The sequence below is a fragment of the Chroicocephalus ridibundus genome, chromosome 3 (assembly GCF_963924245.1).
Source record: "Chroicocephalus ridibundus chromosome 3, bChrRid1.1, whole genome shotgun sequence".
Taxonomy (NCBI): domain Eukaryota; kingdom Metazoa; phylum Chordata; class Aves; order Charadriiformes; family Laridae; genus Chroicocephalus; species Chroicocephalus ridibundus.
Window position 1 is genome coordinate 102535086 of NC_086286.1, and position 16025 is coordinate 102551110.

The 16025-nt window shown below is 38.3% G+C and overlaps 1 protein-coding gene across 1 annotated transcript in view; it reads right to left on the bottom strand.

The window, feature by feature from the left end:
* The window catches only part of FAM83B (family with sequence similarity 83 member B), a 45916-nt gene that overhangs the window by 9939 nt on the left and 19952 nt on the right, over positions 1 to 16025 (bottom strand). Inside the window, exon 2 of the mRNA XM_063331129.1 lies at positions 2826 to 2990. Coding sequence (XP_063187199.1) covers positions 2826 to 2990 — 165 coding nt within the window. The remainder of the gene's footprint in view (positions 1 to 2825; positions 2991 to 16025) is intronic.

Consider the following 16025-nt stretch of genomic DNA (forward strand, 5'->3'; position numbering starts at 1 on the left):
ATAGTTTGCTGCAGCACCTGCCAGTAGCGGGGCGGGGCGGGGGTGGGAAAAAAAGCATCTCTCAAAAAAATTTAGCTATTGGTTTTTGAAAAATCACCTGAAAAAAGTCTGAATCTGTAACAACTCTTCATCTTTCTATGCAAAGGAATTGCTGACTGAACAACAAGTCAGACCAGTGACAAAGTTAATCAAAAGAACCTTAGGTAGAGGAGAAAAAAAGAAACACGTTACTCACTGAGGAAAAATGCAGGACAGTCAGGGAACAGATGAATGAAATCGGGGAAAGCGAAATGGGAAAGTATACGAAAGGAATTGTTTATTTGAATTGAATCCCACTGCTGATGTTAAGGTGAACATTAAGTAAAAACCAACTCACAAGAAGAAATGCTGTAGGAAAGACTGAAAAAGCTCCTAGTAAACCCCTGATTTCATATTCTTCTATACGGAATTTACAAAATAATCACAGAATATATAGCCTATTCATTTTTTTCAGTTACATCTTTCAATAAAGAGGAAACATGCCCTGATACGCAGTCAGACTACAGATGAGGAAAACTGTCTGCACAGACATTTAGTGTAGATTTATGAATGAAATCCTCTTTTTTTCCACACAGAAGACTACTGAACTGTAAATCTGAATTAAAAAATACAGTTTCGCTCATCACTGCATCTCATTTTTTACTGATTCAAAGGAAAAGGAAAAGAGCCAGAGAAGGGGTTTAGTCAGAAGAGCTTTACAGAAACTCCTCATCGTGAGTTCATGGCATGAGGAGCGTCTGCCATACTCCTACAAGACTGAACCAAATCATGCCAGAGAATAAGGAGACCAGTGCTCCTGAGGAAAAGAAACATATCCATACATCTCTGTTCTCTTCCTGCCTTCACTGAACAGAAGGGGAGGACCAAAAGCTGAGAGCACACAACCTTAAAGGTGGTTTGGTTTTTGTGAAAGTGGAGGCAACAGGAAAAAAAGAAAGGGAGAAAACTTCCCCAAAGTTCTTTCATAGTCACCAGCAGTTTCTCTTCATCCTCAAGAAAGGCACAGGAGAATTACTGTGGGAGTAGTAGGCTTCTATTCCCAGAGCAACAGTCACTGGGAGTAGCACTTGGATGAGAAGACCATTAATTTGAACAGCTTTATTACCAGCTAAACTGGAAACCCAGCACACAACTCTGTCTGGCACATATTTTTCATTTTCTGACAAACCTTGAAGTAGTCTGAGTAAACCCTGCAGAGTAAATATGTATTTTATTTCTCCCATCACTATGAAACAGAAACATGCAATACATAATGTCACTGAAGAGGCCAAATCCAAACCCCTCCGATCCACGCTAATCCATACAAAATCCACTCTAATGTATGTACGTTAATTCTTTCAACCACAGTATAAATGCCTGTAGGTCTACAAAAACCATATTAACGAGACAACCTCGATCCCACCCAAAAGAAGTTAAGCTTTCGAAACGGCTGTAGATACACATTGCACAGAATAAATTTGAAAATGCGTACTATGGCATGTTTTGAGGTATCACTTGAAATGCATGCTCCTAATTTCTTTCAGTTTGGGAGGATAAAACTCATGCCATAAAAGGACATGCACCATTTTTGGCAACCTCTATGGCATAGTTAACCCAAACAATCAGCAAATGGTGGTATCTCAAGTTACAGAGTATGGAAATATTGCCTAATACTGACTTCATGAAGGCAATCATGACCAGTCTTTACAGGCCCACAACATATTTTTAATGTTTTCTTTCCAAAAGTTCCCATAGCTCTGTGTGTTAGGCCACCAGAGGGCAATCCCACACACTCATACACAAGAAACAAGCATGGAAAGTGGTGTGGGAATAATTGGACCTAAGTGAACACTCCAGAGCAACTACTGGCATAAAATACCAGTTTGCTCCAAAATTCTAACAAAAAGCTTTCTTTATCCTCACAAATACACCACACCACTATCTGATTTTTGGACTGGGTTCTTAAAATGCATGCTGCTAAGAAGAGCTTTCATAATATTTTTCCCAGGAGCAAATATAGCCTAACTAGTTACAGTAAAAAGGAATTGCAAATGGAACTATATGAAGTTCAGACAAGGCAGGGCTCAGAGCTTTGCAAAGAAACTCTGGCAACATCCTGGGAAGTTCTTCAGTGCTATCTACAGTACAGTAAATCTAGAAGTATTTATGATTCATTTATGTCGGGTCAGTGCAGCTCATGGTTTGTATTCTAATCCCTGTTAAATATCAGGGTGGCATAGGACATCTTGCAAAAAATGTAAACGTTAGTCTTCTTGTTATCTTTCTTAGAGGATAAAATTACATATTTCATGTATAAAAGTAATATTCTAACACATGATGCAGACAGACATGATACTATAGATTTCAGGAAAACTAATAAAATAGAATCTTGGGCCTTTTAAAGTATTTTAATAGTAACTTTAAAGAAAAAGATCATAAAATGAAGTATGCAATTTATTAATTCACATAAGCTTTATGACTCTATTTGCAGATTAAGAGAAAGCGAAAAGGAGCTAAGTTTTTAAAAAATGTGGTATTCTTAAATAGATAATAATGGAAAATTATTTTGTAAGTAATTGTGTAATTCTGTCAAATACTCTTGTTTTGACAGATGAAAAGAATAACAGTATTTCTAAAGAGAAAAATGTTTGTAGAGAAGGTTCTGCTGAGAGCTGACGTATCTATACCTCTTAGTTAATTTGAAAAAGCAGTATTAGATAATCACTTTTTGAATAATAGTCCCTTTTTGGTAGGTTGTGGAGGAATTCGTACTGAATGTTCATGCACAGAAACACAGGAAGCCTTACCCTGAGCCTCTGAACTTGACAGCCTTGTTTCTCTGTCATTTTCAGAAAGTGACTGAAGTTTGACTCATCAAGCAGGAGGTACACTGCAATCCCTCTGGCAGATGCCTCCACGATTTCTCTAAAGATATCCACATCTGTAAACATATCCATAACAATGGCAATGACCTGAATAAAACAGAAAAGGCACAAATTATTGTATTGTATAAACATGTATATAAAACTCTTCACTGAAGCTTGCACTGGGCTGCTAACACACCAATATTTTTTACACATTAAAAAGTTCTAGTATTTTCCATGTGGGACCACTTAACCTGGAAGGCTTTTCAAGAACAGTGGATCTTCTTTTTGAGAAGTCAGGTGATTGCTTGTGTGACATTTGTCACAAGTACCAAAGTCTGGTAAAAGTTGTGTTGTGGGTGTGTGTAACGACTGGTCACATGAGGAAAAAGAAATCCAATGGAAGAGAAGGGAAAGGGAAACAACAATACAAATACAATGGAAAAAAATTAAACCACCAAAATATAACTGCAGTGTGCTTAAAAAAATACAGATAATGTTTTTGTACAAGGGGCTTGTTCATCTTTCATCATCTTCTCTCAAGTCTGAAGAGTGAATAAGCAAGACATTTACAATCTGTACGAGTTAAGGACTTCAGGATCCATACTGATTCAGCTTCTTACTGGGATGAAACTTCTTCAGCTGGTGAGAGCTTGGTTCAAGAATATTAGAGTGCTGAACACCAGCTACTGATGCCCTTCAACCTATGGGGATAACGGAAGTATTTCTAATTGGGAAAAGCAATGTCCTACTAATGGTATTTTGGAGATGATTTACTATTGACCTATCACTAGCAATTTGGGAAGAACTAGTACTGAAGCGTTAGAGGAAATAATAGAGGGAGAACAGGTACCTGTGTAACTTTTAAAGATAATATTCTTACCCACTAGAGTCTTCATGGAAAGTTCAAATGAGATGTTTCAGGTGCAAATTCAAATCAAATAAAGGCTTTCACAGGTATCAGAGCAGGTGATAGTGAGTATGCTTCACCATTTTCACTAATCTATCAACTATCTGTACCTCAACTTTAATGGTGTAACTGTTAAGTTACAATCACTCCTCTTATTTCAGAACTGAAACACTTACCTCACACAAAATTTGGTAAGTAAAAGTTATGCCTCCAGTCAGTCGTCTGAATTTCCTTTTTGAATCTGACCTGCTCAGAACTAAAAGACTCACTTATGCCAAACATGTACCTAAACCATTAGAAATATTAATGAGAGCTTAAATAAAAGTAAAATAACAATGTCATTAGGAAAGGTAAAAAGAGAGCTCCTGAAGTAGTAAAAACGAAAGGACTTGGCCTTACGATAATGTGTTACCTGGCAAGAAAGAGACTCTTTACAAATCCACCAGCCAGAGAGGAACTGAATAGCATGAAATAATTAAATTCTTTCAAAAATCTTAGGTAATATGCCCTTGCACTACCTCATTCATTTTATTGGCTTTCTGAAAATAAAACCTAAATCTGATTTTTAACAGTACAAATTATATTTCTTTATCTAAATTTGAAAGGAAAGACTGAAAACCACAAAAGTTTATCTTGACTCTAAGGACCTCATTGCTTTCAGACTGCACCTTCTGCTTAGTCTTGTTTCCGAGATACACAACGTTAACTGAACATGGCAACCCCATTTATTCATCTGTCTTGTTTCACTTATGTCTGAGCAAAAATCTGCCAAGACAGATCAAGTGTGTTAGGTAAAAAGACCAAAGAAGAAAGTCTGTTCTCAAACAGTTCTGCTTCATTGCCTGTGTCTCCCTCCCTCTGAACTCCCCAATTTCTTCTTAACCTCTCCTTTTCTTCAGATCTTTTAGAAATAAGTGCTCATTACATTCAAGGATCTATTTAAATGTAAGAGAGAAATACTGAATGGATTCATTAGCGTACACTGACATGAATACATGAAATATTCAAAATCAACAGCACAGCCTTCAAAAATCATTCTACCATTTTCCTATAGCAGATATCTAACATGCTAATTTGTCTGCAGCATCTGTGGTTGCAAAGACTAATATACCAGAAATATACAGAAAAAAAAAAAAAAACAACCAACAAGAATGAGTAATAAAAACTAAAACCCAACACTGACTAGAATGGCCATATTTGTCTTTAGAGTGAAAACACATAAGCAACCAGGCCAGTAAGTTGGTGGCGTGCCAGGGATGCACATGCACTACTATGCAGGTATTTTGTAACTTGGGATAAACAAGGAAACCCTCTTTGTCTTCACTAGTAGAATTTTCTTAAACCATTTCGCTTATTAATTTTGGAGTTAATTCTGCAAAGCAAAAAAGTAGTCTTGCAAGAAAAAGGAGGGGTCACCTCCAGAGTTGGAACAGGGATTACAGTTTGAAACCTAAAGGTTGTGCTAGCTGAAAAATCCTCACCAGATTTAAGGACATGTATGCAAAGCCACAGTCATGATCCAACAACCAACGGGACATCCGTTTTTGCATTCCCTGGAAACCAAAGATGACTCTTGTTTTATGCCCTCATTGGCCTGCCCATTCACTCTTAGCGACACTCAATTAATCTAGTCAACACAAACATAATTAGGCTCAATTGCTGGAGGAAGAAGAGTGCCAAATTTGAACAATGCATATGATGTACACTGATAAGTAAAGAGTCATTTACAGTGATAAGGTCGTTTCTGTATCCCGATTTCTATAAATCAGACTGGTTGTTTGATCAAAAACTATAGATTTTGATGCAGAAAGAGTGTATTCCATAAATGTCATAGAATATTCTGGCTTTTAAATATATTAAACTTCCTTTAATTTTTTTTTTTTTTTTTTTTGCGGGGTGTGTGTGTGTGCATGTGTGTTACATTTCCCTATACATCTGCCTACTTTGCAGCAGAAGGGAGTATTGAGCTTGGAGAAAGAAAAAGCCAACGTGGTTTTCGGGGTGCCAGGTTTTGATTAATTGAGGAAACCAGGACTAGGCAGTTATTTCAAAAGAGGTATTCTATAATGTTTATCTATCTTTAATTAAAGCTGTAATAACAGCTGCAGGATTAGTTACGTGCTGCATCACTTTGGAAGAAAAGATTTCACTACTGTGTTTTTACATTCGTTTTCTCAATTGCAGAGCTAATTTCCAAACTGGTACTTGTAAGAAGCAGCCACGTAACAATGAAACCCAGCAAGGAAGAAGAAACTAATAGAATTCAAATTGCAGAAAATAGGTCAGAAAATTGCTTATTCCACAAATTCTGTTTCTTTTGCGTGTAACAACACCATCCCTTGTGTCAAGAAAATCCTCCAAGGCAGAACACTCCAGTGTCGTACAGCGGGCTTCCTTATAAACCGCCATCTGCTTTCCAAAGCAGATTTGTTTTCCAAAATGGAGAGGCCTTCTCAAAAGCAAGCACCAATGGTTTTATAGGAAATACAACGGCCATCCAACCAGGCAGGGGATACCAGATGGGTGAAGCAGTTTTCAGCTGAAAGCACCGGAATTCTGGGACAACTTTCCAAACCTTGAGAAACTGATTATCACCCTGATCAAAAATGACCCTCAGCTGGGAGTAATGAAACATTTTATACTTTCAGGGAGGAGAAAATAGTTGACGGAGCAGAAAGACTGATACTATGCACAGTGAGAGTGAACTACCACCACCAGATTTGGTAATAGAAGAACACATTACAGTGTTCTGAATGTGAAGCCGGCACAGAAAATTATTTTTTACACTAGTTTTCTTCCCCCCAAGTTAAATTTAAATAATCTTAGATTGTCACTACTAATATTTTCGTCTTATCTGAAAATTCTTTTTTTAAAGTGGTGAATGCTTTTTAAGGTTCAAGTTTGGTTTTAATGGCATCCTTACAGAAGAAGCACAAAATTACTCCTAGTAAAACTGATAGTGTTATCAACTTAAATGAAGGCACCAATAGAGCCATAATCTTTTGTTCTTACTACTACCTTGACACCAAGAATATGGCTTCCAATAGAAAAGTAAAGCTTCACACATTAATTTAACATTTTAGAAACAATTAAGTATAGGCAGAAAAGTATAATTTTGTTGAATAGCACTATTTTTATGCAAATATTTTAAAACTCACTTTCTTCAGTAAGCTGATGCATTTTATTTAATTTGCACAATATTGAGCAAAGTGGCATTTAAAAACTCATTATCTCTAAAGTGTCAGATCATTTTAACACAAAGATCTTTTAATTCTTTAAAAGTTTTTAATAATCTCCAAGTTCAGGAAATTACTCACTCCTACTCAAAATACTTGTGACAAGATTCATGAAAGACAGACACACATTATTTTGAAGGTTAAAATAAACAGCTATAGCTGAAATTTCCTGCAAAACTATGCAGACTCTTGCAAAACAGGAGTTTCAGTACACAGTGGGTGACATGACACCACACTGGATATCATGAGACTGTAAATGGAAGCTGATGGTTCTGTTGATCTATCAGTGTTGTAGGGCCAGGTGTTGCTCCTAGGAGTTGCTAGTTTGGGCCCATTCACATGCATTATCTTTGCTCAAACAGTTCTTACCTTCAGAAACTAATTCCATTCAAAGGCTTCTATAGAAAGAAGCCCAGTTCTATAGACAGGCCAGTCCCAACAGTACAAATACATCTATCACTAAACATCTGTGGAGCATGTCCAGGGAGGGGCAGCAAGATGGTCAGGGCTGGCACACTTGTGCATGAAGGAGCTTGGCTTGTTCAGTCCAGGGCAAAGGTGGTTTCAGAGAATCTTAGAGCAGTCCCCAGTGCTTTACAGGGAAGGTCTCAAGGAGATGAAGCCAGGTTCTTCACAGTGGGGGCAGGACAAGAGACAATGGTCAAACTGAAACAAGAGCAGTTCTGACTGAATATAGTTATTCCCACAAGGACAGCCCAGCAGCAGAGCAGGCTGCCCAGAGAGGTTGTTCAGTCTCCATCCTTGGAGGTTTTCAAGACCCAACTGGATAAAGCCCTTAGCAACCTGGTCAGATCCTATCACTAGCTCTGTTTTAAGCAAGAGGTTGGACTGGAGACTTCCTGAGGTCCCTTCCAACTGACCAAGTCTGCAACTGAATGATTCCGCGATCTCCGCTCCCATCATTGCCAAAATCCAAGCAAATTTTGCCATGTTTTGTAGTAATTATAAACTTCGATGTGACGCTTAAAGAAAACAAACAGACACTATAAATAAAGAATACTGAGAAGTAAACCAGTTTTTCAGCTTTACTTCTCCTACTGTTTGTAAGAATTTTGGTAAGATAAATCAATGGATTTTAGTCTTCATATCTCAGTTTTAGGACATCAAAATCAACCCTTTTAATGGGTATATACTCAAATCAAGGCATAGATGTAATGAAAGGCCTTCACTGATAGCGCTCCGTAAGTCTAATTTGTGAACTACTGACAGCTTCCTTATCCCAGTATCTTCACTCCTTTCACAAGCACTAATTACAATTTTTATGGGATATTCTGCAGAGTGTGTCATTTAACACCTCCTTTGCTATAAACAGTAAAAAAGAGGAAACCTCTAATACAACTGCTTCCTTAGGTCAGGCTTTACTAAAGACACCTACCATTACATCAATAACCTAGTAGGGAATAATGCTAAAGACCTACCCTACACTGGAAGAGTACTGATTTCTTGTAACCTATGTGAGGTTTACTTTGGGCATGCTATGACAAAAATCGATATTGCTCTGCCGTATTGTTTTTGAACACCACTACCCTTCCTCACCCCAAGACTGAAGACCCACATTTCAGATAGAAATGTTAACTCTGTGTTTGTTGACCTTCTCCCTGGTACTCCAGTCAAATTCCTTTTCACAGATCTCTGTTTTGGAGAATCTCCTTGTGGCACAGGCTCAGAACTACCTGAATCTGGCATTTCTCAGACAGCAAGCAGGTCATGATGCTCGCAACAGTGCAGAAAGAAGATATGGTACTGCATACCTTGCTGTTAGCAACAGGAGGCAGGCAGCAAACAGACTGGGTGGGTTTCAGGCACCATAAAAGAGAGACAAATTCTGTAATCAATGCAGATAGCCTTCCCACTCGTAAGCTATATAATACATCCCACAAATTATCACGGGGTTTTTCAACTATGTTACACCGTTGTTTATGGTTGAGGGTTTAGATCCAGTTAATGCTTGATGCAATTTGTATTAGCAGATTCCTAATAAATCATCTGATATCCATACTTTATGGCACTGTTGCTAACACCAGGGTGCTTCTAAGATGATACTTCATTAATTTTGTATTGATTTTCAAAATTAAACACAGCTCTAAAATGCTTTGCACAACACATCTTTCCTTTGCAAAACATACTTTGAAACCACCTGATTATCTCAGGTCACCTTCAGCCTGGCTGAATTGCTGAGTTCTCACACAGCAACTCTCGCACATTTGAAGTATTGAGATTAAGTGCCAAAAGAGGAGTATAATATAGAAGAGGGCGCCCTCCTCTATAAACAGAATCTAGATACTGAATACAAATAGTACTCAAACATCTGACCAGAATCCAGTCTCCTACTATCTCTGTAGCAATGTGATGGAACAAATCTCAGATGATTTACACTTACGCAACTTCCATGAAGTTAATGTCACTACTTGTAGTATATTATCACTAAAATTGACTCCCTGAGATCATATTTAATTTATTTAACTTGGATCTGCATTGAGAGAGCAGCAGACCATAACCATACACCGTACTTCGAAATGTTCTTCCATTATTGCATTCTTTAAAAGCAATTTAATTAACTACAGGGTGAAGTCTGGCACTCCACTAACAGGCAGCTACACTCCCTGGGAGGAAGCTCTCCTAACACTCACTGTCCTCTTTGTCGTACTCCAAAAGAACATTTTCACCATCAAAGTGTACAGCTCAGAACTGAATACGTCTTCTGTTCTGATCGCCAAGCCTCAATTTATCATGTCACATACCTCCAACACAACGTAAGCATTTTAAGGTGAAAACTAAGTTTAAATGGAATAAAAATTAACATCAACATGTACATTAGCAGTCTTCAATAACCTCAACAGCTTCTCTCTGTAACAGGATATTAGAAATGCCCAACATCAATGAAAATTCGTAAGAAAAGAGCCACTGTCCAGAAAAGAAAGGTAAACTAAAATGTCTAGAAATGTCCAGTATGGAAAACCAATGCAAACTATTATCAGAAAATTATGAATGCAGGCAAGCACATAAAGCACTACATAAATAGTTCAACTCTGTTTAACTGGGTAGCCCACATGGCAAAACCTCATCTGTTCTGTCCAAGACACGTAAGAAAGACTTGTGGTAAGGAACTTTCTAGCTATCTATAACAGGGAGAAATGTTCTGACTCTGGCAACAAAGAAAAATGTTCTGATTCTGGCAGCAAAGAATGATATGGCAGTGAAAAGAGCAGCTCTGAAGAAGGATGTAATTTAACTTTGAAATATGCTGGGGAAATCCATTTTTTACAATGTACTATCTTCTAATAACTACCCGACAATTCTGCCTTTTGCTCAATTTGGCAACTTCTGTGCAGCTTACCATGTCTCTAGAAAAAGCCGATCAGAAGATCAGGATTAGCTCTTCTACAAATGAAACTAAAACCAACACAAAAGAGAAGTTCTCTGAAGTGCAGATAAGATTGTTTTCTCTGAAAAGTGGACGTACAGTAGTCTTCTGCATTACTGTTTCGAAAGCTATGGCAGGCCAAGCTAGCAAGTCATACAAGTATGGTCTTAAAACGACACCTTCGGCGCTACCTCTTCAAATTCACGCCAACTGGGAATTTTACAGGCGAGTGTCTTGCAAAACATATGGGAGTGAGCTACGCTGATTCTATAAATGTGATCTGTATCTATGGGTTTGGTAGTCATTATTCGGGCTGAAGGATTAGTAAGAACGCAGCTTGAGCTGACCGAATTACAGGAGACACCTCCTCGCTGCGTCTGGCAGCACACGCGGTAATTCCCTTGAAGCTTTACTTCTGCACATACAGAATCGAGTTTCAGCAAGTCACAGAGAACAGATGAGGGAAGGGGATATTCTGGGGATTCTTCACGGGGACTTTCCAAGAAGCTTTTGTAAACCTAGCCCTTGGAAGAAAGGAGCTGCAAAGAAACAGCTGCTGCCCAGCGACTGGCACACCATAGACAAGAAAAGATTTACCTAAATCTGCAAAGAACCGTCACGTGTGATTAAAGCAACAAGCATTCACAATGTTCACGTTTAACACTTTCCTTTCTGTTTGCAATGCTCCCATCAATAAAGAACTAGACCACTTTTGTATTTAACAAGCAAGCTGTCTTCTGTCACTGCGAACAGTCGCGGGCAGAGGTCCTACAGAGAAGCACGTAAGGCAGCACAGAAAATCCTTGGCATGATGCAGGGAACGTGTTTGGGAGCTCGCTCTGCCCTTTCTTCTCTTGCCATTCACGTCGTTGCTCTGTTCTCAGTGGCATGTGTGCTGCAGCTGGTTGGGCAGCAGGATTTTAATATTTGTATTTAGCTCTTCAGAATGTTCTTATTCAGTCATTATTTTGGGAAGCTGCCAAGCTTTTCCTGAGGAAAGCAAACACAAAGGAAATGCCAGGATTTTCTGACAGCCTACGACTAAGCTATACCAGAATGGAAATTCATGACAAAAATAAAAGGTACTTCTCTAGCCTCCGGCTTTCTCTATGATGAATTTCAAAGACTTGCTGCTTCAGAAATAATTTTTTATTTAAAAGAGTATTAACAACTTTAATATGCGGGTTCCAACCAGATCCCTTAATATTTAGGGAATGTTCAGGCTACTTGAATTAATATTATAATGTTATACTTCTTATTTTAAATTTGTTTGTAAGTAGAAGTACTCATTTATTCATGCGTGCATTACTTAGTGAATGCCCCAAAAAAACCAATGTGCAACCATGTGATAAGCCTTAATTACTTGGTTTTTAAGTGCCAATAGTAATTAGAAATAAACTAATAAATTTTACTTTTTGATCTGCCATGCAGGATTGAAAACCTCATATGACAACCTCAGAGACCAGTCTCAGTTTTGAGACTTCTGCCAAATAATTGGAGTACTAGTAAGAGCAGTGGATGCTCCTGGCTAGCTTCTACCTGGCCAAGGGAAGTCTGAGTTGACTACCATACAGTTAAGAACTTTGTCAATACTTGAAACTACGAATAGTTGCTGTGCCTTGCCATGCATAACTAGGAACATGGGAAAAAGCCATCTTAAACTCGGGGGAGGGGGGGCAAAAAATTCAAAGGGACAAAAACATTTTAAAAAATGAACTAAAATTGTCCATTCAAATTGCTCCTGCTTACAAATACTCTTCAAGCCAAGGCAAAGCAGACTGGATGGCAACACTTCTGAGGGCTCTTTCTCAGATTTCCTTCAAGAAATCTTAAAATAATTTGCTGCTTATCAAAGAGTCAAAGTAAATGTCTGATATTTCAGCTAATCTGGATAACAGTTCTTGAAAAGATTTTGGGTTTTTTGCCACCTCTAAGAGTACATTTCGGTGGGGTTTCTCAGACCGGGAATGGAATGAAGTTCTGAGTCAGTCTGCCTTCCCACTGCTCCACTCATTTTCCTCAAGAATCCTGTACAAACACATTGTTAGCACTGAACCCCATTTCCTGAGAGTATACATATTTAAAAACCCTAGACAATGTATAGAAAACCACAATATTAATGAACACTTACAGGCTGTAGACTTTAAACTATAAAAACAAGGAACATTTCTTTAAAGTAGACAACTTTGCTGGCATTTGTTAATTAGACACTTGGAAACAATGAAAGATTCTCTTAGTCAAAGACATATTTATAGGAAGAAGAGATGATTCAGACCCACTTTTCTAGACTGGGAAGAGTAATTTTGCTTTTAAGTTTGCTTATGCAAGAGCTGTGCACTGTTTGTCATCTTTGAGACCTTAACAGTAAACATATGTTTCTGAAGTTAAATGGGAAGAGCTGAATATCTAATATTCATATTTTATATATAAACAACATATTTAAAACATCCTAAGCAGGGTTGAATGCTGCTGCTAGTACATGTGTAATTCAGATTAAAAAAAATCCAATGAAACACAGCTATATTGTTCAATTGTATAATAGTGCCTGAAATCCCTTGTTGTTACTTACAGGAATGAATACATACTGCGGGTACATTGAGCATGTAAGAAAAAAATCAAAAAAGATAGAAAGGCAGGGACTTCATACAGAGATGGAAACAGTGCTTCCATAGTAGACCCTGGAAAATAATGGAAGTAGGTGAAAAGAAATGTTTCAAAAGCAGGAAACACTTATTTTCTAAGTGCAGGGAGATTTGGGTGGATCCAAGTCAGCACCCAAACCTGATATGTTTCAGAGTTGCTTATGATTCAGAAAGACAGACTTTCAAATGCCTACATGCAGTATGTTAACCACAGTCCACGAGGATGTCCTGGTGATGGCATATCAAACATTTCTAGTATGTGAAAAAATAAAAACCTTGTAAGACATGTACCTGTAAGACCATGAGCCTTATACCAGGGGGACCTTGCAGCAAGTAGCAGAACTTCATTAGAAGATTATTTTCTACCATAAAAGACATTGCATCCAAGAGAAAACAAATCTATTTTGGGTGTCAGTGCCCAATTAAACAAAAAGATTTAATTGCTGAATCTCAAATTAGTGGAAGCCTACAGACCAATGAGCGTGACCTGATTATACTTAATACTGAGAAACAAGCCCTAATTATATCATTAATTGTTGGAGGTTAGTCCTCTGTAGACACTCACACCTTTTTCTTCCAAAAGGTACATTTCATAATCCTAAGGAACACTGCTAGTGAAAGCGTCTCAGAAATGTAGAATAAAAAGAGGAATAATAAAAAATCAGAAGTCCTTGCAGAAGACATTGCTACATGTTGTTGTGATTTAACCCAGCAGGCAGCTAAACACCACACAGCCGTTCGCTCATGAACATGGGACGGGGGAGAGAATCGGAAAAAAAAGGTAAAACTCATGGGTTGAGATAAAGACAGTTCAATATGAGAAAAAAGGAAGGGAAAATAATAATAATGATAAAAGAATATACAAAAAAAGTGATGCGCAATACAATTGCTCACCACCCGCTGATCAATGCCCAGCCAGGCCCCGAGCAGCAGCCACCACTCCCAGCCAACTCCCCCCAGTTTTATTGTTCAGCAAGACGTCATATGGTATGGAATAGCCCTTTGGCAAGTTTGGGTCAGCTGTCCCGGCTGTGTGTCCCCCCTCCAGCTTCTTGTGCACCCCCAGCCTCCTCGCTGGCAGGGCAGTATGAGAAGCTGAAAAGTCCTTGACTTAGTGTAAGCACTGCTCAGCAATAAAACATCAGCGTGTTGCCAACATTACTCTCATCCTAAATCCGAAACACAGCACTATACCAGCTACTAGGAAGAAAATTAACCCTATCCCAGCAGAAACCAGTACAGACGTCCACAAAACCGCAACTGAGATTAGAACCAATTCTGGCTAAAAATCTCCCCTAGTTCATAGTATAGCGAAGGCAATCCCAAAGTGGAAAAAGCAGTCCTCAACAGAGGCTTCTGTTAGTATTTGGAAAGAAGTGGGATGATCTCCTTGTCTTATAAGGTTAAGAAACAACATTACAGTCCACTGGAATAGAGTGATATTTTTTACAATAACTGTCATTAACAGACCTGGATAGTTTACACCTAAGATAGTAAAGGAATTCCCTTCCTCTGCAGTTGGTCATTTTTAATTAAACTTTCAGTATCAGGAAAAAGCGCTCAATATTCAAAACCAGCTTGATGGCCAAGTCGGTTGCTCAGCCTGAGTTGTGAAAGGAAAACCAAGACCAGAGTCAATGGATACAGAAATAAGGGCTAATCATATATTTAGGGAAGGGTAAGTGGGAAAAAACATCTTTTCAAATATCACTTGTTTCATCCTTTTTCAAGATTACAGCTTTTGTATTCAGCTTCATACATGTGATTAAGAGTCAGTAATAGACACATGAGGTACGCACACGTAAGGACTGGTTAATGGCCAGATGTTTAAAGCAGTTGTCCTGTGAACACATTTTGATTGCGTGTGAGTATTTCTAGCAGCTTGTAGGACTCAAGGATATTAAAGATTTTCATACTGCTGTCACAAAAGTACAAGCAAAACCACTACAATTTACAGATTATTATGGCCTACTTCTGTTACCTTCCTCCCTCCCTTCTCTCACTGCCTTTCCTTCCCTTTCCTTCCCTCCTCCCTTCCTTCTCTGCTCCCTCCTTTCCTTCTCCCCCTTAATTCCCTCTTTCTCCCTTTCTGTCTCTCCCTCTCTCTTTCAAGAACTTCAAACTCAGTTAAATTTGGGATTGGAAAAAACATACCTGATTTTGGATACTGAATGTGGTCTTAAAATGGGTTCCTATGCATTAAAATATGTACCTTTTTATTGCACATTCTATAACCATATCTTTGTGATATTCACAAAAAGCTTTTGCGTCCTGCCACAGATGCTACTTACTTCACTGACACTAATTTAAAACCCTATAGATGTACCTAAGCCTGTTTAAGGAGCTCAATTCAAGCAGTAATATGGGTAGGGTAAAGCAGAAAAATACAGAGTTCAGGCTGTTTAAAATTACTGGTCACAGGTTGGTGATAGGTCAGTATGCCAATGATCCCCCTGTATAAATAGAAGAGGATGAATAATAAGAAGTTTCCACAGGGTTAAAATCTGAAAAATTATCTCTTCACCTTACATATATCCCACGAGATCATCTTTAAAATTTTTCTGGTTCAGCTACATGACATAGTAAAATGCATTTTTAAGTAAAAATACTATGCCCGGACAAATACCTGTAATAACATCTACGCTGCTAACAAAAGCAACAGCAACGACATCAGATCACCATTCTGCAACAGATATTACAGACATAATGTATGCCTGCGTATGACCATATGGCACATAATTACATCTGAACACCAGGTAAACAACCCAACCAGATGATTTTAACTATTTATTTTTTTAAACATGGTGCCACTTGAGCAAGACCTTCACTGATACTCGAGAGAAGCAGATTACGCCACCTGCTTACAGAGCAGCAACAGCTAATGATGCAACATGTTGCTAATGACTGTGTGCTGGCAGGCTGCATTTCGATTTCGCCTATTTTAAAGACAGATTGTGAAACTAATTAATT